General features: G+C 47.3%; 1 protein-coding gene across 3 annotated transcripts in view; it reads left to right on the top strand.

Annotated features, from left to right (window-relative positions):
* LOC140388491 (uncharacterized) overlaps positions 1-25,051 on the top strand; it is a 150,627-nt gene that overhangs the window by 77,398 nt on the left and 48,178 nt on the right. For all 3 annotated transcript variants that reach the window (XM_072472770.1, XM_072472769.1, XM_072472767.1), the window contains 2 exons: positions 6,180-6,299; positions 10,074-10,188. In XM_072472770.1, coding sequence (XP_072328871.1) covers positions 6,180-6,299; positions 10,074-10,188 — 235 coding nt within the window. The remainder of the gene's footprint in view (positions 1-6,179; positions 6,300-10,073; positions 10,189-25,051) is intronic.

Genomic DNA, 25,051 nt, shown 5'->3' on the forward strand with positions numbered 1-25,051 from the left:
TCAGAGATACTAAAATGGCAAGTTGGTACCTCAACTAATGGGACATTGGTTATCAATTTAGCTTGGTTGATAGTGGGATTGAAACCTTTGTGGCAATGCTACGTTGCATCTCAATAACATTGGGATACCTTGGGGTAAGATAGTACATGGAGCTTGGGGCATCCAAATGCTGCATCTGGAGGTAAATGGGGGAAATATTATCAGAGCAGTTGCATATTAACCAGTTAATATCCAGTTCCTCAGATTATTCTGCTCTCCTGGGAAAATTGCAACCAACTGTAGACAGGATTTTAAAGACTAAATTGAGAGGTGACAGTTATAAAAAGACTCAAGAAGTTAAGATTTTTTTTCACAGGATGACATTCCTTCCAGATTATCAAAGTTTATGATAAAGTTAAAATGATAGATTGGCAAGATAGTACGAAAAGGACACAATTTTGAGATAATCACAAAAATGATATTGCAAGGTCAAAACAAATTTCTTGTATAGTGTGCGTTTAGAATATGGAAACCTCTGCCACAAACAGTTACTGAAGCAAAATCCATGATTTGTTTCCCAAAAGAAATAAAATAGTCACTTTCAAAAAAATAAGAAGAGCCAAGTGTATAGGGATTCGACAAGGTGACTTGTGGAGAAAAACACTGCTGTGAATTTGATGAACCAAATGGCCTGATTTTAGACTGCACTATTCTATGATTCTGCTTTTAAGCAGAAAGAAACAATGAATGGCAGAAATGCATGTGTTACCAATATGTGATGATTTAAAATGGAAACAGTGGCATATTCGTAATGTGACTGTCCCAGTAATCCAGAGGCCTGGACTAATGCCCTGGAGATAAGTGTTCAAATGCAACCCCGGAAGTGGGAAATTAAATTCAATAAATTAATAAATCTGAAATAGATAGCTAATGTCAGTCATGATGATCATGAAAGTAACAGATTATCATAAAAATACATCTGGTTCATTAATAGGGTGGCACAGTGGTTACCACTGATGCCTCACAGTGCCAGGGGCACGGGTTTGATTCCGACCTTGAGTGCCTGTGTGGAGTTTGCATGCTTTTCCCGTGTCTGCGTGGGTTTCCTCCGGGTACTCCGGTTTGCTCCCACAGTCCAAAGATGTGTACAAAATTATGAGGGGAAGAGATAGAGTGGGCAGGGTGAAATTGTTTCCCTTGGTGGAGAGTTCTCCAAGGAACATAGATTCAAGATAAGTGGCAGAAGGTGTAGAGGGGACATGAGGAAAAACATTTTTACGTAGAGGGTAATATGAGTCTGGAATTTGCTGCCAGAGTTGGTAGTGGAGGCAGAGACTCTAAACTCTTTTTAAAAAGTACCTAGATCTGCACCTTAAATGCTGTAAGCTACAGGGTTATGGACTGGGTGCAGGAAGGTGGGATTTGAAAGTGTACTTGTCTGTCCTTGGGCTGGTATGGACAAGATGGGCCAAATGGCTTCCTTCTGTGCTGTAACTTTTCTATGGTTCTATGTGCAGGTTAGCCATGCTAAATTACCCCTTAGTGTCAAAAAGGTTAGGTGGGTGTAGGGTGGGGGCATAGGCCTAGGTAGGGTGATCTTTCAGAGGGTTGGTGCAGACTCAATGGGCTGAATGGCACCTATCTGCACTGTAGTGATTCTATGCTCCTAATGTACTTCAGCGAAGGAAATTGGCCTCTTTACATGGTCTGGCCTACATGCAACTCTTAACTGTCCTGTGAAATTACCTTGCAGGCCATTCCGTTTTTCTAAACCACGACAGAAAAATCAAAAAAAGAACAAAACCAGTTTGAACACCCGACATTGATTTAAGCACTTTTAAAAATGTATTCTTTTACAGGATTTGGTCATCACTGGCTAGGCCAACATTTATTGCCCATCACTAATTGACCTTGAGAAGGTGCTAGTGAGCCGCCTTCTTGAATCGCAGTAGTCTATGTGGTGCAGGTAAATCTACAGTCAGTTAGGATGAGAGTTCCAGGATTTTGATCCAGTGGTCGTGACGGATCAGCAATATAGTTCAAAGTTAGGATGATGTGTGGCTTGGAGGGAAACATGAAGGTAGTCATGTTCATAGTCATCCAGGCATGAAACGTTAGCTCCCTTCCCTTGCCGCAGATGCTGCCAGACCTGCTGTGATTGTCTAGTATTTTCTCTTTATCTCCCCCTTGCATTGGTTGCCTTGTCTTTCTAGGTGGTAGGGGTTGTGGGTTTGGAAGGTGCTGTTGAAGGAGCCTTGGTAAGTTATTGCAGTGCTTCTTGTAGATGGTACATACTGCTGTCACTCTGAGATGGTGGTGGAGGGAGTGAATGTTGAAAGTGATGGATGGGATGCCAATCAAGTGGGCTGTTTTTTCCTGGATGGTGTCCAACTTGTTGACTGTTGTTGGAATTGCACTCATCCAGGCTTTTGGAGAGTATTCCATCACTATCCTGACTGTGTTCCAGATATTGGACAGGCTCTGGCGAATCAGGAGGTGCGGTAGTCACTACAGAATTCTCAGTCTCTGGCCTGCTCTTGTAGCTACAGTATTTATATGGCCTGTCCAGTTCAGTTTCTTGTCAATGGTAACCCCCTAGGATTTTGATAGTGGGGGATTCAACAATGGTAATGTGTTGAATGTCAGAAGGGTTAATGGTTAGATATTGTCTTGATGGAGAGTCATTGCTTGTGTGGCATGAATGTTACTTGCCACTCATCAGCCCAAGTCAGAATGTTGTCCAGATCTTGCCATATCTGCTTCAGAATCTGAGGAGTTGCAAATGGTGCTCAACATTGTGCAATCATCAGCAAACATCCTCACTTTTGACCTAATGATAGAGGGAAGACTGGTTAAGCAGCTGAAGATGATTGGGTCCAGGACAGTACCCTGAGAACTCCTGCAGCTACTCAGATTGATATGGTTGACCTTCAACAACCAAGCCATCTTCCAGCAAGTGGAGAGTTTTCGTTTGATTCCTATTGACTCCAGTTTTGCCACATTCAGCCAATTGCTATCTTGACATCTAGGCAGCCATTCTCATGCCACCTCTCAAATTCAGCTCTTTTTTCCAAGTTTGAACCAAGGCTGTATTTAGGTCAAGAGCTGAGTTGCATTGATAGAACCTTCTGATGATCAAGAGTAGACTGAAGAGGCGATATTTGGCCGGGTTGGATTTGTCCAACTTTTTCTGTGAACAGAACTTACCTCAGCAATCTTCCATATTGTTGGGTAGATGCCAGTGTTGTAGTTGTACTGAAACAGCTTGACTATAGGCACAGTTAGGTAGTTGGTTCTTGAGCACAGCTCTTCAGTACTATTGCCGGAATATTGTCAGGGCCCATAGCGTTTGCAGTAACCAGTGCTTTCAGCCATTTCTTGATATCATGTGGAGTGAATTGAATTGGCTGAAGACTGGAGTCTGTGATGCTGGGGACCTCAGGAGGAAGGCCAGATGTATCACCCACTCAGCACTTCTGGTTGAAGATGGTTGCAAATGTTTAAGACTTGTCTTTTACACTGATATCCTCATCATTGAGGATAGGGATATTTGTGAAGCCTCCCATCCAGTTGATTGTTTAATTGTTCAACACCATTCATGACTGGATGTAACAGGACTGCAAAGCTTAGATCTGATCATTTGGATGCTGAACTCTGTCTGTTACTTACTGCCTATGCTGTTTGGCACACAAGTAGTCTTATCTTGTAGCTTTACCAGGTTGACACCTCATTTTTAGGTTTGCCTGGTCTGCTCCTAGTATGCCTTCCTGCAGTCTTCATTGAAACAGGGTTAATCACCTGGCTTGAGAATAATGGTAGAGTGGACTCGGCCATGAGGTCACAAAATCTGGTTGAATACAATTCTGATGCTGCTGGTGACCCACAGCGCCTGATGGATGCTTTGTTTACGGATGCTAGATTTAAAAAAATAAATTTAGTACCCAATTATAATTTTTTTCCAATCAAGGGGCAATTTAGCGTGGCCAATCCACCTACCCTGTACATTTTTGGGTTGTGGGGGTGAGACCCACGCAGACACGGGGAGATGTGCAAACTCCACATGGGGCCGGGATCGAAACCGGGTCTTCGGTGCCGTGAGGCAGCAGTGCTAACCACTGCGCCGCCCCACGGATGCTAGATTTGTTTGAAATTTATCCCATTTAGCAAGGTGGTAATACCAACAACACGATGGAGTCTGTCTTCACTCCACAGACGGGACTTTGTCTCCACAACAACTGTGCGGTAGTCACTCCTACAGATACTGTCAGCTGCATCTGCGACAGGTAAATTGGTGACAGTAAGGTCAAGTAAGTTGTTCCTTCTTGTTGGTTCCCTCATCAGGTGCCACAGCTCCAGTCTAGCAGCTATGTCCTTCAGGACCCAGCCGGTTTGTAGTGGTGCCATTGGGCCATTAAAGTCCCCCTCCTAGAGTACTTTCTGTGCCCATACCACTCTCTGTGCTTCTTCCAATTAGTGTTGAACATGGAGGCGTACTGATTCATCAGCCTGGAATGGGCGGTCGGTGTTAATCAGCAATCTTCATTCATGTTTGACCTGAGACATCAGGGGATCTGGAATCAATGTTGTAGACTCCCAGGCCACTCCCTCCCGACCAACTGTATACCACTGTTGTCACCATTTCTGGTGGGTCTGGTTTGCTAGTGGGACAGACCATGCCCAAGTATCGTGATGGTCACCGAATCATACTTTACAAATAATGTCAGGCTATTGCCAGACTAGTCTGTGGGACAGCTCTCCCATTTTGGCACAAGCCCCCAGGTGTTAGTAAGTAGCACTTTGCAGGTCAGCAGGACTGTTGTCATTTCCGGTGCCTAGGTCGATGCTGGGTGGTCCATCCAGTTTCATTTCTTTTAGGGTTCATGGCAGTGCCTCGTTAGGCCATTTCAGAGAGCACTTAAGAGTCAACAAATTGTTTTAGGTCTGGAGTCATACGTGGGCCAGACCAGGTAAGGATGTCAGAGAGAACCAGATGGGTTTTGACAACAATCGACAATGCTTTCCTAGTTACCATTACTGAGGCTAACTTTTAATTCCAGATTTATTAATTGAATTTATATTCCACCACCTGCAAAGGTGGAATTTAAACCCTCGTGCCCAGGGCATTGCCAGTGACATTACCACTATGCCACTTCCTCCCCTGTAAATGGCAAAAGCACAATCTGACCAGTCGACCCTGTAAAGTCCTCTGTACTATTATCTGGATCTGTGAGAGCTGCGGCACAGGCTATTCAAGTCGCAGCTAACATAGTATCCCGGGATTCCCTCCCAAACAGCACTGTGGATGCGCCTACACCACATGGACTGCAGTGTCAACACAAGGTGGCTTGAACACCACGGGCGGGATTCTCCGACCCCCCGCTGAATTGCCGAATTCTCCGGCGCCGGGAATTTGGTGGGGGCGGGAATCGCGCCACGCCGGTCGGAGGCCGCTGGAGAGCGAGCCCCCCCAGGCAATTCTCCGGCCCACGATGGGCCGAGTGGCCGCCCGTTTTCAGCCAGTCCCACCGGCGTATATTACACCAGGTATCTGCCGGCGGGACCTGGCTGCGCAGGCGGCCTCCTGGGTCCTCGGGGTGGGTGGGGGGGGGGGGGGATCTGGCCCCGGGAGGTGCCCCCACGGTGGCCTGGCCCGCAATCGGGGCCCACCGATCCATGGGCGGGCCTGTGCGGTGGAGCACTATTCTGCCGCGTCGGCCGCTGTAGTCCTCCGCGATGGCCGACGCAGAGATGAACCCCCCTGCACATGCGTTGGGATGACGCCAGCACACGCTGGCACTCCCGCGCATGCGCCAATTTGCGCCGGCCGGCAGAGGCCCTTCAGCGGCGGTTGGCGAGGCGCCAAGCCCTTTCCCCGCTGACCCACGCGGCGCAAACCACTCAGGCGCCGGCCTAGCCCCTGAAGGCGTGGAGGATTCTGCACCTTTGGGGCGGCCCGACGCCGGAGTGGGTCACGCCACTCCTTCACGCCGGAGTTGCCCGCCCTGCCGATTCCTGCAGAATCCCGCCCCACCTTCTTAAGGGCAATACATACTGGCTTTGTCAGGGATGTCCCCATCACAGGAATGAATATAAAAAGAGAAAATACTGTGCATCAGTACAATTGGTGCAATATATTAATATCAATATATGTGTTTGTATTGTGGTATAAATATAGAAATACATTTAGTTTTCTATTGCAGTCCCGACTACTGAAGAATGAAACTACATTTTTTCTTTGGACAAATGGGACTGATGCTCAGAACCTGCAAAAAGATCAGATTTTTAACCATTTTGTTGGGGCTGGCTCTTTCACTACTAAGGTAGGCTCTGCCTTTTGGGATTGATCCCTGATGTGTTGGGTACTCTGCTACACAGACAAACCAACACGATTGCGAATGGTACAACTCAGTTTTATTGCTAACATTTATTTACAGTGGTAAACTGGTTACTGAGGTTCGATCATAACCCTAGAATCTGTGGACCTATTCCTAATACTATCTTGTAGTGGCACTGAGCACATGGCGGATGTCTGAGTGGCTTGCTATGAGCTCTGTGCCCTGAGCTGTCTCCTGCTGGAATCCTCAGGAAGTGTCGTGTTCCCTGTTTTGTACTGTGTATGCTCTTGCCTGTGATGTTTTGTGTGTGTTGATTGGTCCGTTGATCTGTCCATCAGTATGTATGTGCTATGATGTTTACCTGAATATCATGACATACCCCCTTTTGTACAAGAACATGTGCCTATGTGGTTATAAATAGAGATGTGTACTGAGTGCAGCTGAATGTGTGTGTTTGCAATATCTACAGCATGTACATGGGGCTAAACTATATACAAGGGGTGATGTCGGGTGCGACATAACAACGAGGTTTTACCATAAACAAAGAACGGGGAAATGTTGAACGACAAAAATGAACTCCTGTAACGACAAGGAAGAACAGAAACATATTAACACAGTGGTATTATGAGTTCAATGTACAAACAGGCTCATAAGTCCAGTCTAGTAGGTGGGTGACGAATTCGGGTTGACCGTTAGGGTGGCACACCATTCATCACCCGGATTGACAGTGTTCACTTGCAACGGCTGGTGGGTCCTGGCTGGAGACATCCGGTTCCCATCAATGACCGCAACACGGAAGGCGTCCCGGTCGTCTGTGTCACTGGTCTGGATATCGTCTGGGCACGACTCGTAGTAAGGAGGCTGAATGGTCCGCACATCCCTGCGAGATTGTCGGAATTGGGGAACATTGGCAGGTTGAGCTGCTCGACAGCAGGCAGCGTAGTGGCCCATCTTGCCACAGCGGAGGCATTGTCGGTTTCTTGCGGGACATTGCCGCTTCAAATGTGCGGCTCCGCAGTTGCCGCACGTCGTGTCGTCATGGCCACCGCGCATGCGCAGTTCGGTCTTGCGTCGAGCGCGCCTGCGCATCACGTCCCTCTGTGTCGACGTCGCTTTTTGGCGCGCACAAACACGGGAGGCCTCAAAAAGCGCGCAAAATGGCCGCCCTCGTCCGGGCCGCGGGCCGGGAGGAACTCGATCGCCTGGACCCGTTCGGTCTCGTAGGACGCCTGCCTCGCCGATCCAGCCGCGTAGGACCCCTGCCGCGCCGATTCGGCTGCCTGAAATTGGGAGTAGCAGCTAGTCGCGTTTTCATGCAGGACACAGGCTTCGATTGCGGAGGCTAGGGTGAGGCCTTTTATCTTTAAGAGCTGCTGGCGTAGGGTGCCCGAGGTGATCCCAAAAACGATCTGGTCCCGAATCATGGAATCGGAGGTGGTGTCGTAACCGCAGAACTGCGCGAGGATACAGAGATGCGTAAGGAAGGATTGAAAGGGCTCATCCTTACCCTGCAGGCGCTGCTGGAAGAGATACCTCTCGAAACTCTCGTTGACCTCGACGTTGAAGTGTTGGTCGAGTTTGAGAAGGACCATCTTGTACTTGGTCTTTTCCTCACCTTCCGCGAACACCAGGGAGTTGTAGACATGGATGGCGTGTTGACCTGCCGTGGAGAGGAGGATGGCGATCTTTCTGGTGTCCGAAGCGCTCTCCTTTTTGTTGGCTTCCAGGAAGAGCTGGAAGCGCTGTTTGAACATCTTCCAATTAACACCGAGGTTTCCAGCGACTTGTAGCGGCTGCGGTGTGCTGACGGTGTCCATGGCGCAGGATGGCAGATTCCGGAGGATCCGTAGGTAGGTCCCACAGTTACTCTTGGTACTATGATGTGTTGGGTACTCTGCTACACAGACGAACCAACACGGTTGCGAATGGTACAACTCAGCTTTATTGCTAACATTTATTTACAGTGGTAAACTGGTTACTGAGGTTTAATCATAACCCTAGAATCTGTGGACCTATTCCTAATACTATCTTGTAGTGGCACTCAGCACATGGCGGATGTCTGAGTGGCTTGCTGTGAGCTCTGTGCCCTGAGGAATCCTCAGGAAGAGCTGTGTTCCCTGTTTTGTACTGTATATGCTCTTGCCTGTGATTGGCTGTGGTGTTGTGTGTGTGTTGATTGGTCCGTTGATCTGTCCATCAGTATGTATGTGCTATGATGTTTACCTGAATATCATGACAATTCCTTCTTCACAAGCTGGTCTCTCCATTATTTACTCCATTATTTGACCAGTTTCTTTATGCAAAATTACGAATTCCATTATAGCTGGGTCTAACTATGGTGAAAGTGGGACCTTTGTTCATCTTCAAGAAGGAGAGAATTCATAGGAGGAGGGGTTCCCTCCCCACCCAGCCCCGTGCAAACATCAGAGTGGAGTTTGCCTGCGCGTTGCCAGTTTGCCCCGCAACCATCTAAAAGCTGACCGGCTTGGAATTGGCTTGAGGCAGGAGACCTCAATCGGAGAGGAAGTCCCCCCCCCTCCAAGAACTGCCACTTGTCCCAACTGGGAGTGGTGGTCACTGCTGGGACAGCATGCATTCCCGAATATGAGAGCTGATGGAGCCTGGACTTTCAGGTATGTCTGGGTCTCACTGGCGCCCGGCTGATGGCCCTGATGATGGGCCGGGGAGCTCAGATTGACAGGGCAGAGGATAAAAATTGTGTCGGTGGGAATTAGGTACCTTGGGGATGCCTCTGATGGGTGCCTGAACAGGAAGCCTTGCACCCACCCACTCTGCCACCTCCCCCAACTCCAGGCCTGTCCACAATGCTGCCAGGTTTCACCTATTCACTAGCAGTTTGGACATGGAAAAATCCCAGTAGCAGTGGGCAAGCATGCTGTAGATAAAATGCCCATGGGGTGAGTGGGATGTACAGGCAACTGGCACAATATTGCTGTTTTGGCAGCCAATACTATGCCCCCCTCCTGCTGTCACCTTGCGCAGGGAAGGGAGGTGGTAGGGGACAGTGGGAGGGAAATTCAGTCAATATTTTCTAGTGCTAAACGTGTATGCTGCAAATTCACAATTAGTGCAAACCCGACTCCAGAACAACACAGAGTCAAATGCATTTCCTCCGAGATAAGTCCGCTTTTCTCCAGTCAGAATGGATGGTAGCTTGAAACTTGGGCTACAGTAACACTAACTGAAGCACTCACGTGAAGTGAAAGTTCTTGTTACCAGAAATGCATGTAAATATTTCAGCTGTGAAACTGTTGTGTAATTTCAGGAACTGTGAAATTATGTAGCACCATTATTATTATTATTATCATTCTCATTTCTCAACGCCTATTAGAGTTTCTAAGTGTATTATAGTTGCATTGGGTGGGATTTTCTGGCCATTCCCACCAGCGGGATTTCCGCACCCACTGACGGTGACCCTCCCCGACGTGGATTTCATGGCAGCAGAGGGTGTGAACAATGGAAAATCCCATTGACAGAGGTGGAACTGGAAGACCCCACCTCAAGTCGCTCTAGTGGGCCACCTCTGCCGCCGTAAAACACAGTGGGGGCTGCAGAAAATTCCCCCCATAGTTTTAGTAATTACATAAAACATTCCCAGTTCTGTTTGACTGATGTCTTGCTGTGTGTTAATTGCTTAGAATTTTTGCAAAGTAAAACTTTTATTGTCCCAGACTATATATCCTCTTGTTAAGTGTGTCAGATTATATTGAAGTGAGTAATACTGCTATTTCTTTCCAGGCAGGACTTTGTGTAAATCTCAGAAATTTCCAGTGGTTTAATGGGGTGAATCCTGACACTTTCTTCCCACGATGCTACAGAATTGCAGTTGAAGAAGAAAAGCAATCATTCATTGGTATGTTATTAAGTCTATTGTCTTCCATCTGAAACATTCCAAAAGTATAATATTGTTAGATGACTTTTAGGAACACCGAGTGGGATGTGGTGGCTTAGTGGTAATGTCACTGGAGTAGTAATCCAGAGGCCCAGGATAATGCCCTATGGACACGGCATCAAATCCCACCATTGGCAGCAGGACAAATTTTAATTCAATTACTAAATCTGGTATTAAAGGCTCCTGTCAGTAATGGTGACCATTGTCGCGTGTTGTAAAAACCTATCTGGCTCACTTTAGGGAAGGAAATCTGACGTGACTTCAAACCCACAGCAATGTGATTCACTCTTAAACTTTGTACTTTAAAATGGTCCAGCATGCAATTCAGTTCTATCAAAATGCTATCAAAAGTCAGTAAAGAGTGAAACTGGATAGGCCACCTGGCATCGACCGAGGTATCAGAAATGACAACGGCACAACCCTGCAAAGTTCTCTTTACTAACATCTGGGGTTTGTGCCAGATTGGGCGAGCTGTCCCAGACTAGTCTAACACAACCTGACATAGTCATACTCACATAATGACACTTAACAATGTCTCAGACATTGCTGTCATCATCCCTGGACAGGTCTCACTGGCAGACCAAACCCACCAGCAACACAACTGTTTACAGTTGGGAAGGTGTTGGCTTGGGAGTCCTCAACATTGCCTCCGGACCCCAGAAGGTTATGGCATCAGGTCAAACATGGTCAAAGAAAACTCCTGCTGGTAACCACCTACTGCCAGTCCCCTAGCTGTTGAATCAGTACTCCTCCAGGTTGAACATCACTTGGAAGAAGCACTGAAGATGGGAAGGGCACAGAGTGTACTCTGCGTAGGAGACTTTAATGTTCATGGCCAGGAGTAGCTTAGTAGCACCTGTACTTACTACTTTGGCTGAATCCTGAAGGGCATAGCTGCTAGTCTGGATCTGCAGTAGGTGGTGACGGAACCAACAAGAGGGAAGAACCTACATGACTTTGACATCATCGACTTACCTGTCCATGACAGTATCTGTAGGAGTGACCACCACACAGTCCATGTGACAAGGAAGTCCTAACTTCACGTTACACTTGCTAAATGGGATAAAGTTCAGACAGATCTAGCAGCTCAAAACTGACCATGCTAGGAGCAGCACAAGACATACCTAAAAATGAGGTTCAACCTGGTGAATGTACAACACATAACTACTTGCATGCCAAACAGCATAGTCAGTATGCAACAGACTGATCTGAGTGATCCTACATCTAACGGATCAGATCTAAACTCTACTGTCCTGCCACATCCAGTCGTTAACGGTAGACAATTTAATAAGTAAGTAGAGGAGGAGGCTCCACAAATACCCCATCATCAATGGTGGGGGAGCACAGCACGTTGGTGCAAAAGACAAGGCTGAAGCATATGCAATATGCATGAAGCATATGCAATCATGAAGATGTGTGTCATCTGCAAGATGCACTGCAGGAACTCACCAAGGTTCCTTAGGCAGCAGCTTCCAAACTCACAACCACTACCATCTGGAAGGATGAGCAGCAGATACCTAGGAACGCCATCACCTGGAGGTCCCACTGCAAGTCATTCACCATCCAGACTTGAAAATATATCACCATTCTTTCATTGTTGCTGGGAAAATCCTGGAGCTCCCTATCTCACAGCACTGTGTGTGTACCTACACCTCAGGGACTGCAGCGTTTTAAGAAGGCAGTTCACCACCACCTTCTCAAGGCAACTAGCGATGGGTCTAGTTATAAATTCTGGTCCAGCCAGTGGCACCCACATCCCATAAGGGAATTAAAAAAAAATCATCTTCAGTCAGAATTTCCAAGTGGATGAATCATTTTGGCATCCTCCTACGTTCCCGAGCATCACAGTCCTCAACCAATTTGATTTGCACCACATGATATCAAGAAACAACAGACGGTACTGGATACTGCAAAGGATATGGTCTGTGACAACACTCAAGCAATAGAACTGAAGACTTGTGCTCCAGAACTAGCCATGCCCTTAGCCAAGCTGTTTCCGTACAGCTGCAACACTGACATTTACCCAGGAAAATTGCCGAGGTATGTCCTGCCCACAAAAAGCAGGACAAATCCAAACTGGCCAATTATTTCCCATCAGTTTACACTTGGTCATCAGCAAAATGATGGAAGGGGTCGTCGACAATACTATCAAGCAGTAATTAAGCAGTAATAACCTGGGTTCTGCCAGGGCCACTCAGCTCCTGATCTCATTACAACCTTTGTCCAAACATAGATAAAAGAGCTGAGCACAGGAGGTGAGGTGAAAGTGACTGCTCTTGACAAAAAGACAGCATGTGGGGGCATCAAGTTGCCCTAGCAAAATCAGAATCGATGGGGATCAGGGAGAGAATCGTCCACTGGTTGGAGTCATATCTAGCACAGAGGAAGATGTTTGTCATTGTTGCAGGTTAATCATCTCAATCCCAGGACATAGCTGCAGAGTTACCCAGGGCAGTGTCCTTGGCGGAACCATCTTCAGCTGCTTCAATGACCTTCCCTCCAATATAAAGTCAGAAGTGGAATATTCTCTGATGAATACACAAATGTTCAGCACCATTTGCAACTCCTCAGATACAGAAGTAGTGCATGTCCAAATATATAAAAGGTCCGGTTTTGCTCAGTGGGCTAGACAGCTGGTTTGTAATGCAGAACAAGGCCAGCAGCGCGGGTTCAACCCGTACCGGCTTACCCGAACAGGCGGCGGAATGTGGCGACTAGGGGCATTTCACAGTAACCTCATACTTGTGACAATAAAATATTATTATTATTATTATTAGAAAGACCTGGACAACATTCAGGCTTGGGCTGAGAAGTGGCAAGTAACATTTACATCACACAAGTAACAGGCAATGACCATCTCGAACAAGACATCATTTAATCATCTCTCCATTGACTTTCAATATCATTGCCTTTGCAGAATTCCCCACTATCAACATCCTGAGGGTTAGCATTAACCAGAAACTGAAGTGGATCAGCTATACTGTGTGGAATGTGGAAACACTAGAATTTCTGCCTGAACAAATTTATACCTTTTACTTCAATAGTCATTCTTGGTCATTTGTCCCCAAGTCTGATATTCATTAAGCAAAAATGGTCCACTGCCATATTAAACTACTTTCTTAGATGAACTCTGTCAATTTCTTTCATAATTGTCAAAATTGATATTACAGTAGCAAGAAAGTATATTCTTGATAATATCTTGAAATGTACACAGTTACAGGACTGCAATGGACAGCTTGCATATCAGCAAGATCGATGGCTTTGAATGTAGAGTGGTAAAGGTGGTAGAAGCAGGAACCCTCAACATTTAAGAAGCATTTTGATGAGCACTTGAAACACCATAGCATACAAGACTTATGGACCAAATGCTGGAAAATGGAATTAGAATAGATTGGCACTTGATGGCCAGCACAGACACGATGGGCCGAAGTGCCTCTTGCTCTGCTGTAAAAATCTATGATTCTTATGGACTGGTGATGGTCGAGCAGATAAGTATACATGACCCATGACTGATTAACAGCTCAGCTGGCTCCGATTTTCATCGAAAATATTGGATCTCTTGTCAGTGAACAACGAACCACGAATCTAGTTGAGGAGTTCTGGTAGCATTATATACAATGAATACCAAGTGCGTCTAATTCATGGGGCGGGATTCTCCGGCCTCCCAGTGTTTCTCGGTAGGGGGAGTCGGCGTGCCGTTCACTGGTGGCGGGATTCTCTGTTCCCGCCGCTGTCAATGGGAATTCCCATTGAAGCCACCCCACACCACCGTGAAACCGCGGGCGAGTGGGCGTTGCCCATGGGACCAGAGATTCATGCGGCGAGCAAGTGGGCAGAGAATTCCGGCCATTATTTGAAACAATTGAATTACTGCCTCCAATTCATTGACAGTATGATTAAATATAAATGAAAAATGTATTTTTTCATATAAATATTTTGTACGATTGCTGCGCAGTGTCGCATGACAGAAGGACACTCAGAATATCATCAACAAAACTTACTACCCAATAAATATTGCAGAATGGATTATTCTGGATGTAAGCACAAAGTCTCTCCACTTTAAAGCCTGCTCCACACACTTTAAAAAAGAATTTAGAGGGGCAATTTCGTGTGGCCAATTCACCTACTCTGCACATCTTTTTTGGATTGCGGGGTGAGACCCACGCAGACACGGGGAGAATGTTCAAACTCCACATGGACGATGACCAGGGTCGGGATCGAACCTGGGACCTCAGCGCCGTGAAGCAGCCGTGCTAACCACTGCATCACCGTGCTGCCCCTCCTCACACTTATAATATGGATTTTGTATAATTCTTAGAAAACAAGACGCTTCTACTATCCAATTGGAATCAACTTATAAATCATGCCATATTCAAGTATCTAATCAAATTTCTGAGATCTGCGTGCAACTCGATACAGTATGGTTCCTAGCAACTGCATACGTTCCTTACACACCGGTCGTTAGCTATGAACAATCTTTATCAGCTGTGAGTAGAAAAAGTTAAGATTACTCCAGTGACTTCTTGAGCCACAAAAACCACAGGCGGGTGTCTCCGTTGGCTGACACCTCAGGCAGAGAATATATTCCAACACAGAAATCGCGGCGGGTGCCTATTTGATGCCAAATCGCAATTATCCATCACCTCAACAGTGGCGTCAATGCATTCCGTAACGTATGTACAGTAAACACTGCATGTCATTAGCGGGCCTGGCCAGGTATTCTCCGGGTCTCTGCGATTCTCCGCCTCCGATGGGCCGAGATCCCAACAGCATGGTTCACTTATGCTTTTAAGAATCGTGAAACTGGTGAGTGGCTGATGAGGGAGAGAGCGAGGAGGTAGGACTCAGAGCTGCACGACTGTAGGCTGCCGAGCCGGACAATGGTCAGGCTGCCTGGGGTTGGATGGGGCCCTGCCAGGGCCACTGGAGGGGAGGGTGACGGGGGAACAGGCCGAATGGCCGGGGTGACCCCCCCCCATAGGGCAGGGGCGGTGTCCAGGGACGGACCGCCATTGCCACCCACCTTGGCCCCTGGTTCTGCAGAATGACACCAGGCATATGGGTGTCCCCCTCTCACTCCCCCACCCATCCCTCTGCCATACCCCCCCCAAACCGGCCGCCACCCGCCAGCAGGGCATCAGGCGGCCTACCCAGGGCAATGCCCATAGTAGCCCCTACAGGGCTGCTGGGCGGGGGCTACGGAGCAGATGGTTGAACGTTCATCGAGTCTAACCCCTTTCGGTTTGTATCGAGCGGCCTATCATCTGCAGGTGCTCGTAGGGGGACATGCATCCTATTGATCACCCCCTGGACCCAGGGTAAGGACAGTGCCAATCGAAGGTACCCCTGGCAGCAGGGATGGGCACCAGGGCCAGAGTCCCCATGATGTCGGGCAACGATGGGACCAGGGGTGCGGAGGTGAGTGGGGACACATGCGGGGGCAGAGCCCACGGTGCCAACTGAGGCCACCGTATAGCCCTTTTGATCCTGGTTGGGCACGGGGATACACACCATGCTAACATGTCAGCCTTTCACCCCCTACAGACAATGGACATTGGAATTCAACCAGCAATGGTGTCCTTCCTACTAGTCGCCGCAGCCCTGGGGGGTGTCCTGTGGCTGTACGAGCTGGAGCTGCTCGAGGTGGAGGAAGCTGCAACAGCGGAGCGTGCCGCAGAGGGACAGGAGGAAGCCACCCAGGATGGAGAGCTGGCCGCCCAACAAGCTGCGAAGGAGGAAATTGAAAAATTGAAATTGAAAATCGCTTATTGTCTCAAGTAGGCTTCAAATGAAGTTACTGTGAAAAACCTCTAGTCGCCACATTCCGGCGCCTGTTCGGGGAGGCTCCTGCTACCAGTGGCCACTAAGACGACGGTTGCCCTGAACTTTAGCCTGACGGAGTCCTTCTAAGCACCGAGTGGAGATCTGTACGGAAACTCAGACCTTGATGCATAAGTGCATCTGTGCCTTCAATATGGACTGAGCCCACAGGGTAGTAGGGTTTGCTGCCATCGAGGGATGCCCTGGGTCGAGGGGATCGATGGGATGCATACCCCTCTACGAGCACCTGCATATGACAGGCCACTTTACACAAACCGAAAGGGGTTCGACTCGATGAACGTGCAACCATCAGCTGCGCATCATTCACACCTTCACCCGATTCCCGGGCAGTGTGCACGATGCCTTCATCCTGGCACACTTGATGATTCCTGACATATTTGAGATGCCGGGGGATTGGCTCCTGGGTGATAGGGGTTATCCACTGCGGTTGTGGCTGATAACACCTATCCGGAGGCCACAGATGGACAGCGACGCTACAACGACGCCCATACAGCAACCAGGAGCATGATCGAGCGGTGCTTCGGACTCCTGAACATACAGTTCAGACACTCTGAAAGGCCCTCCAGTCTGATGCAGAGAAGATCGCCCACATCAGGGCTTCCTGCTGGGTCCTCCACAACATTGCGCAACAGAGGGGCGATGTGCTGGAGGAGGAAAGCCAGTCCTTGACCAATGAGGAGGATGCGTTGGAGGGGGAGGATGGGCAGGACATGGAGCCCAGACAGGAAGCCTCACGACATATGCGCCGGGGAAACGCACACGGGACGCTCTGATCGCCTCCAGGTTCATCAACTGGGGTGGGGGGGGGGTTACTGGCCAAGGGCACTGTGGTGAACCACTGTACACCTGTATTAGGGGATGTAAGGTAGGACCTGTACTACAGGTTCGCCGGTAGCCCCTGCCTGCTGGCTCTGTCCAGGAGGAGGAGTATAAATATGCGTGTCCTCCATTCAGCTGACATTTCGCCAGCTGCTATAGGAGGCCACGCATCTTACTGCAATAAAGCCACAGTTGTACCCAATCTGAGTCTTTGTACAATTGATCGTGCAACAACTTATTGCAGTAAGATTTTCTACAAGCTGGACATCCGAATCAAACCAGAACACCTGCAGCTGGATCCGCAATCGACCGACGCCAGAAAAGACTTTAATCACTGGCTAGCTTGCTTTGAGGCTTACATAAACTCAGCGAACACCCCACCGACGAAGGCTCAGAAGATACAGGTCCTATACTCTAGGTTGAGCTCAAGCGTGTTTCCGCTGATCCAGGACGCCCCGACCTACGCGGAAGCCATGGCGCTCCTCAAAGAGAACTACGCGCAGAGTGCAAACACACTCTTCGCCAGGCACATACTCGCCACTTGCTCTCAACTCCCTGGTGAGTCCACTGAAGACTTCTGGCGGGCCCTAATCCCACTGGTCCGGGATTGTGACTGTCAGGCCATTACGGCCACCGAACATTCTAATCTCCTCACGCGCGATGCTTTTGTAACGGGGATTGGGTCGGACCTCATCCGACAAAGACTGCTTGAAGAGGCCACGCTCGACCTAGCGGAGACAAAAAACTAGCACTCTCCATGACGGTCGCCTCACGTAATGTTCAAGCCTACCCCTCCAGCTGCGCGGCCCAACCCTCCTATCCCTCCTGGACCCCGCAAACGACCGCCCCAGTCGGGGCCTTACGCAACCAATACGCCTGCGCCACACGCCAATCCGCGCACCCCAGGGGTCACCGATGTTACTTTTGCGGCCAGCAGAAGCACCCTCGCCAATGCTGCCCGGCTCGCACTGCCATTTGCAAGTCTTGCAGCAAAAAGGGCCACTTCGCCGCAGTGTGCCAGGCCCGCGCAGTTGCCGCTATCGCCCCTTCCCCCCTGACACATGCACAATGGGCAGCGCCATCTTCACCTCCCCGGACCATGTGCATCCAGAGGGCGCCGCCATCTTCACCTCCTGGGACCACGCGCGGCCATTGGCCGCTGCCAGCTTCACCCCCCGGGGCCGCGACCGGCCATCTACCCCCCCCCCTCAGTTCATGTGCGGCCCATGCTGTTTAGCACAGGGCTAAATCGCTGGCTTTGAAAGCAGACCAAGGCAGGCCAGCAGCACGGTTCAATTTCTGTAACAGCATCCCCGAACAGGCACCGGAATGTGGTGACTAGGGGCTTTTCACAGTAACTTCATTGAAGCCTACTTGTGACAATAAGCGATTTTCATTTCATTTCATGGGCGCCGCCAACTTGTTCAGCTCCAGCAACGTGCGGCCCATGGGCGCCGCCATTTTGTCCCCCGCAGGATCTTCATTCGCCGTTGTCTTGTCTTCCCCACGAGGCATGGACGCCGACAACATTCCACGACCTGGGCCCCCCAAGCTCTCTGTCTTCTGCCACCAGTGATGATCAACCGCAGCTCGCCTCGATGACGCTAGACCTGTCTCATTCACACAAGCTGGCCACCACTTCGACTACTGTGAAGATCAACGGCCACGCAACCTCTTGCCTGCTGGACTCCGGGAGCACCGAAAGCTTCATCCACCCGGATACGGTAAGGCACTGCTCCCTCGCGGCCCACCCCGCCAATCAAAGGATCTCCCTGGCCTCTGGATCCCATTCCGTCCCGGATCCGAGGCTTCTGCACGGTCACTCTCACGGTCCAGGGCGTAGAATTCAGCGGCTTCCGCCTCTACGTCCTTCCTAATCTCTGTGCTGCACTACTACTAGGCAGTGCAATCTCCAGAGCCTCACCCTCAAATTTGGCGGGCCCCTACCATCCCTCACTGTGTGCGGCCTCGCGACCCTAAAGGTCGACCCCCCCTCCCTCTTTGCCAATCTAACTTTGGATTGCAAACCCGTTGCCACGAGGAGCAGATGGTACAGCACCCAGGACAAGACCTTCATCAGGTCCGAAGTCCAGTGGCTGCTTTGGGAGGGTATCACCGAGGCCAGCAACAGCCCCTGGAGAGCTCAAGTGGTAGTCGTTAAAACTGGGGAGAAGCATAGAATGGTTGTGAACTATAGCGAGACCAACAATCGATACACGCAGCTCGACGCGTACCCACTCCCACGCATATCTGATATGGTTGTTAAGTAATGGGTTAAGAGACATTGCAATTAGTTGTCTCATTTATGTTAAGTATCCATTAATTGACACTGATATGTAGATGTCTTCAGGTGGCCTCTGTCAGGTGATGTATAGTTAGAGTTTTGTGCAAAGGCTGTTGGAATGAAATAAATGTGTGTTTGTGAAAAAGGAACGGAACTTTAGACTCTTCATATCACAGCAAATAAAACGTCTAACAATTGGTAGCAGAGGATGGTTGCTGTGTAAATGTGAAGGGTTGAAAGATACAACTTTTCCAGATCAAACCAAGGAGTGAGTGAGAAAAGAAAAAAAAAGGGATATATGGCTGAACCGAGGATAAAGATGGCTGGATATGACTATCCTCCCTTATTTTCTGAAAGGGAATCGTACGACCAATGGAGAAGTGCAGTAGTTATGTGGAGTAAGGTAACTGCTTTGGGGTAGAGAAAACAAAGTATGGCATTGGCTCTTTCTCTACCATATGGCAGTAAAATCTGAAACAAAGTGCTTTCTGAGCGGAATTGGAAGAGTTAGACAGAAGAAGGTCTGGAGACTTTATTACATTATATGGATAAGATTTAGCAGAAAGATGACTTGTTAAGTGCGTATGAAGCATGGTCGGATTTTGATAAGTTACGGAAAATGGAGGATATCTCCATGGAAGACTATATAATGGAATTTGGTAGACTATATAAAAGGCTGCAGAAACACAACCTGGAATTTCCACAGTCTGTGTTGGCCTTTAAATTACTTGACTGTGCTAGAGTGAGCAACATGGATAGGCTCCTGGTTTTGACAGGAGTTCAGTTTACTAATAAGGATACCTTATTCGAACAGATGACAAAAGCTTTACAAAAGTTTCTGGGGAAACATTCGATTCCGATGGCTCTGATGACTCAAATAGGTCAGCCTGCAATAAGGCAGAATATGGAAGATACACTACTAACAGGATGGCAAAATCATATGGTTACGAACAGGGCTCAAGACTATAGAAGGAGACCGAGACAAGGAAATTATGAAGACAGAAACCCAGTTGGAACCTACAATAGGAAGATGAACCCCAGAAATGCACGGGGCATGATAAATCGATGTTTTCGATGTGACTCTCAATACCATTATGCTTTCAACTGTCCAAAACGTTATGATAGAGTGTTTGAAGCGACACATGATACGGAAGAGTCAGAAGAGGAAAAAGATAGTGAACAGAAAGAAGGCATTGTGTTATTGACAAGCAGTTTTACGCCGGTAATAAGGGCGTTGGTTGCAGAATCCTTCAACTGTGCTGTATTGGACAGTGGCTGCACATCTACTGTGTGTGGAATTGACTGGTTAAAATGTTACCTGGACTCTTGAATGCTGAAAATCATAACAAGGTTAAAGAATTTGAAAGTTCCATAAGTTTCAGGTTTGGGGATGATAATACTCTGAAGTCGCTGAAAAGAGTGGTGATCCCTTGCAATATTGCCGGAGTGAATCATTTCATTAGCACAGATGTTGTATCAAGTGAGATACCTTTGCTTCTGAGCAGACCGTCGATGAAGAAAGCACACATACATGAAACTGGATATGGAACAGGATAAGGCAACAGTTTTTGGAAAGACGGTGGACTTACAATTTACACAGTCAGGACACTATTGTATTCCATTACTGACAAATAATATTTCAAGTAGTGTGGTTAAGGATGTGTTAATGGCAGTTGAAAATGGAACTTTAGCTGATAAAAAGCTTGTGGTATTAAAACTGCATAGGCAATTTGCACATCCGTCTCCTCGGAGACTGAAAATGTTATTAAAGGATGCAGGGGTAAGGGATGACGACTATACTAAACTGATAAAACAGGTTAGTGACCGCTGTGAAGTTTGTAGGAAGTACAGAAGGACACCAGCACGACTGATAGCAACCCTACCTTTGGCCAGGGATTTTAATGACATTGTGGCCATGGACCTTAAGATCTGGGATAAAGCAAATAATATATTTATTTTGCATTTTGTAGATTTAGCAACCAGATTTAGTCATTCAACGATTGTACGAAGTAAAGAAAAGAGAGTAATTCTGGATCAAATCGTGGAAAAATGGATAGGGACAGGAATGGGTCCACAGGCAAAATTCCTTACAGACAATGGGGGAGAATTTGTGAGTTTAGGGATATGTGTGAAAACATGAATATCAGAGTTATGAATACAGGTGCAGAAAGCCCATTTCGTAATGGTGTCTGTGAAAGAAATCATGCTGTCATCGATGACATGCTTCGGAAAATTTTGGCAGATCAACCAAATTGCAGGCTAAATTCAGCTTTAGCATGGGCAGTACATGCAAAGAATTAATTGCAGATGGTTGGGGGCTATAGTCCTTATCAATTAGTGTTTGGTAGAAATCCTAAAATTCCATCCATTTTGGATGACCAGCCTCCAGCTTGGGAGGGGACTACAATTAGCTCTGGTTTTGCTGAACATTTAAATGCATTACATTGCAGTCAAAAAGCTTTTTTGGAAGCAGACGTCTCTGAAAGAATACGCAGAGCTTTAAGACATAACGTACGGCCATCAGATGCCGTTTTTCAGCAAGGAGGCATTGTATACTATAAGAGAGACAATTCTAATGAATGGAAAGGCCCAGGGAAGATCATAGGCATAGATGGCAAAACAATTATTTTGCAACATGGTACTCAAACTGTTAGGGTACATTCATCAAGGATAATGGGTACAGATTACAAATTTTCAAATTTAGACAGAGCAGACAGACATGACGAGGAACCAGAGTCATCTGGTACGCACGTGTTACAGAACTATGAGGATCAATTAACTGATATAGACAGGGTTTCTGTGGAGGAACACAACACTTCTGATGAATTAGAACAGGCCATTTTTCCGAAAGGGCAACTGCCAAACGTTGGTACAAAAGTTACATACTTGCCTGAAGGGTCTAGTCAATGGAAGGATGCAACTGTTATTAGTAGAGCAGGGAAGGCCACTGGAAAGTATAAACATTGGTTGAATGCACAGCATTCAGGAGAAGGAGTCAAGACAATGGATTGGGAAAACGAAGTTCAAAAATGGAGGGCACAGAAACGCAGTGCCAGTTCAGATAGTACATTGGATAGTGAACAGGTCTGCAGGAAAAGGTCGAGAACTATTGAAAGGACATCCCACAGCAGAAGGGAAAGATCAAGCAGTAGCAGTACAGAACGAGATACCAGGCGGGAGAGGGGACGTAGCTTATCAAGATCTCGGAACATGAGTAAGACTACGAATACTAATAGGAGTAGAAGCCCACATGCACGTGAGATTTTGGTGGCTTCAAATAAATTAGATGAAAAAGTTATCAAAGAAGCTAAACAGCAAGAATTGCATAGTTGGAGTGAATTTGGGGCATACACAGAAGTACCGGATAGGGGACAAAGAGCTCTATCCCACAGATGGACTTGCACGGAAAAGGTTCTTCCGGATGGAACTTATAAGGCAAAGGCCAGGCTTGTGGCAAGGGGATTTGAAGAAAACTTAGAAGATCAGTATTTAAGGGTAGATTCACCTACAGCAGGAAAGGTTATTTTAAAGATCTTCTTGGCTCTATTAGCCACAAAGGCATGGGAATGCAAATCTATAGATATAAAAGCTGCTTTTTTGCAGGGGCATCAACTCCAGAGAGACATTTTTCTCCGTCCTCCTAAAGAAGCAGCTAACACAGAAAGAAGGGGTACTGTGGAAGTTGAACAAATGTGTATATGGATTAAATGATGCATCTAGAGTCTGGTATTTTTCGGTAAGGTCAGTTTTGTTAAAGTTAGGCTGTTGCCAGTTGAACGCAGATCCTGCAATATTTTACTGGCACTATAAAGGAAATCCTTCTGGCATTTTTATGATCCATGTCGATGATTTTTTGTGGGGTGGGACTAGTGATTTTGAAGCTATTGTAATCTCTGGTTTGAAGAAAGAATTCAGGGTTGGAAATCAGGCTTCCAGTGCATTTAAATATATTGGACTGGAAATTGGACAGACTAAGTTAGGGGCAACTTTACGTCAGCAATTTTATTTGGGAAGCATCAGCCCAATAGCAATTAGTCATGGCCGAGTTTCACAAAAAGACGCAATGGTTTCAAAGATAGAAAAAGAGCAACTGCGAAGCTTAATTGGGCAACTGAACTGGTTAGGTAGACAGACTAGAACGGACGTGTGTTTGGTGTCTTAGAGTTGAGTACAAAAATGAATGATCCCAAAGTGGAAGACATAATAAGAGCAAATAAAGCGTTGGCCAAACTAAAAATGCAGCAGTGTGTTTTGAAGTTCCCGGTTTTAGGTGACCTTAGGCACTTGAAACTCATAGTTTATAGTGATATGTCCTACGCAAATTTATGGTATGGGGTTTCAAGCGCAGGAGGTTTTAAAATTTTCCTTTTGGGGAACAATGGTAAGTGTTGCTCGCTTGTGTGGAAAAAATAAAATAAGGAGAGTGGTAAAAAGCACTTTGGCTGCTGAGATGTTAAGCCTTGTAGAGGCGGTGGATATGGCCTTTTATACAAGTATGATATTGACAGAAATTTTGGGATTAGGGGATTTGGGTAATATACCTATTGACTGTCACATTGACAATAAATCCCTGTGGGAAAATGTGCACTCTACAAAAAGTGTCAATGATAAGAGGTTACGGATAGACATCGCAAGTTTGAAGCAGATGTTGGACAGAGGGGAAATAACAAAAATTAAATGGGTCAACAGGAGCTATCAACTGTCAGACTGTTTTACGAAAAGAGGGGCGAGTTCACAGAAACTTCTGGATATTGTTAATGAAGGGCGCTTGTTTCTGTGACTGTTTCTTTTTCTTTCTCGTCCAAACAAACAAGAAAAAGGGAAAATTATGTGTGTGTTTTTGAATTTCTTGAAATTTTGTTTTCACCTAATTATTTTTTTTCTCCAAGGAAGGGGAGACTGTTAAGTAATGGGTTAAGAGACATTGCAATTAGTTGTCTCATTTATGTTAAGTATCCATTAATTGACACTGATATGTAAAGGGGCTTCAGGTGGCCTCTGTCAGGTGATGTATAGTTAGAGTTTTGTGCAAAGTCTGTTGGAAGAAATAAATGTGTGTTTGTGAAAAAGGAACGGAACTTTAGACTCTTCATATCACAGCAACTAAAACGTCTAACAATGGTCAATCAGATTGCGCAGTACCGGGTCTTCTTAACGATTGACCTAAAATCCGCCTACCACCAGCTCCCCATCCGTAAATCGGATCGTCCATACACTGCCTTCGAGGCGGAAGGTCGTCTCTATCACTTTCTTCAGGTTCCCTTTGACTAACGGGGTCTCGGTCTTCCCAAGGGAGATGGACCGAATGGTCTACCGGTATGGTTTGCGGGCCACGTTTCTGTACCTAGACAATGTCACTATCTGCGGCCATGATCAGCAGGACCACGATGCCAACCTTGCTAAATTCCTCCGCACCGCCACTCTCCTCAACCTTACTTATAATAAGGAGAAGTGTGTGTACAGCACGACCCGCTTAGCCATCCTCGGCTATGTGGTCCAGAACGGAGTTCTGGGGCTCGATCCCAGCATCTAATGTGATGTATGACATGCAGGCACTGCACGAGTCTGAAATCCTCCCATTCCCAATTGGTGAGTGAAATCTTGTCCTCCCCGAAGACATTATACATGAAGTGAAAGAAGGGAAGAGCGGAGTGGAGGAGGAACAAGGAGGAGCGCAAGGAGTTGCTGGAGCAACCACTGGCTGAAGAGGGTAACGTAAAGGTGGTCGAGAAGCCAGCGGGGAAGGAGAAAGTGCTGGTGGCCGGTGAGGCTGCGACAAAGGAGGTGATTGACAAGAGGAAAAGGAACCGAGTCACTGCCAACCTCCTAAGCATGACTAGCAACCCTTCCAGCCCCAGCGGAGCCAAGCGTCGGCGGGTC

The sequence above is a fragment of the Scyliorhinus torazame genome, chromosome 13 (assembly GCF_047496885.1).
Source record: "Scyliorhinus torazame isolate Kashiwa2021f chromosome 13, sScyTor2.1, whole genome shotgun sequence".
Lineage (NCBI taxonomy): Eukaryota > Metazoa > Chordata > Chondrichthyes > Carcharhiniformes > Scyliorhinidae > Scyliorhinus > Scyliorhinus torazame.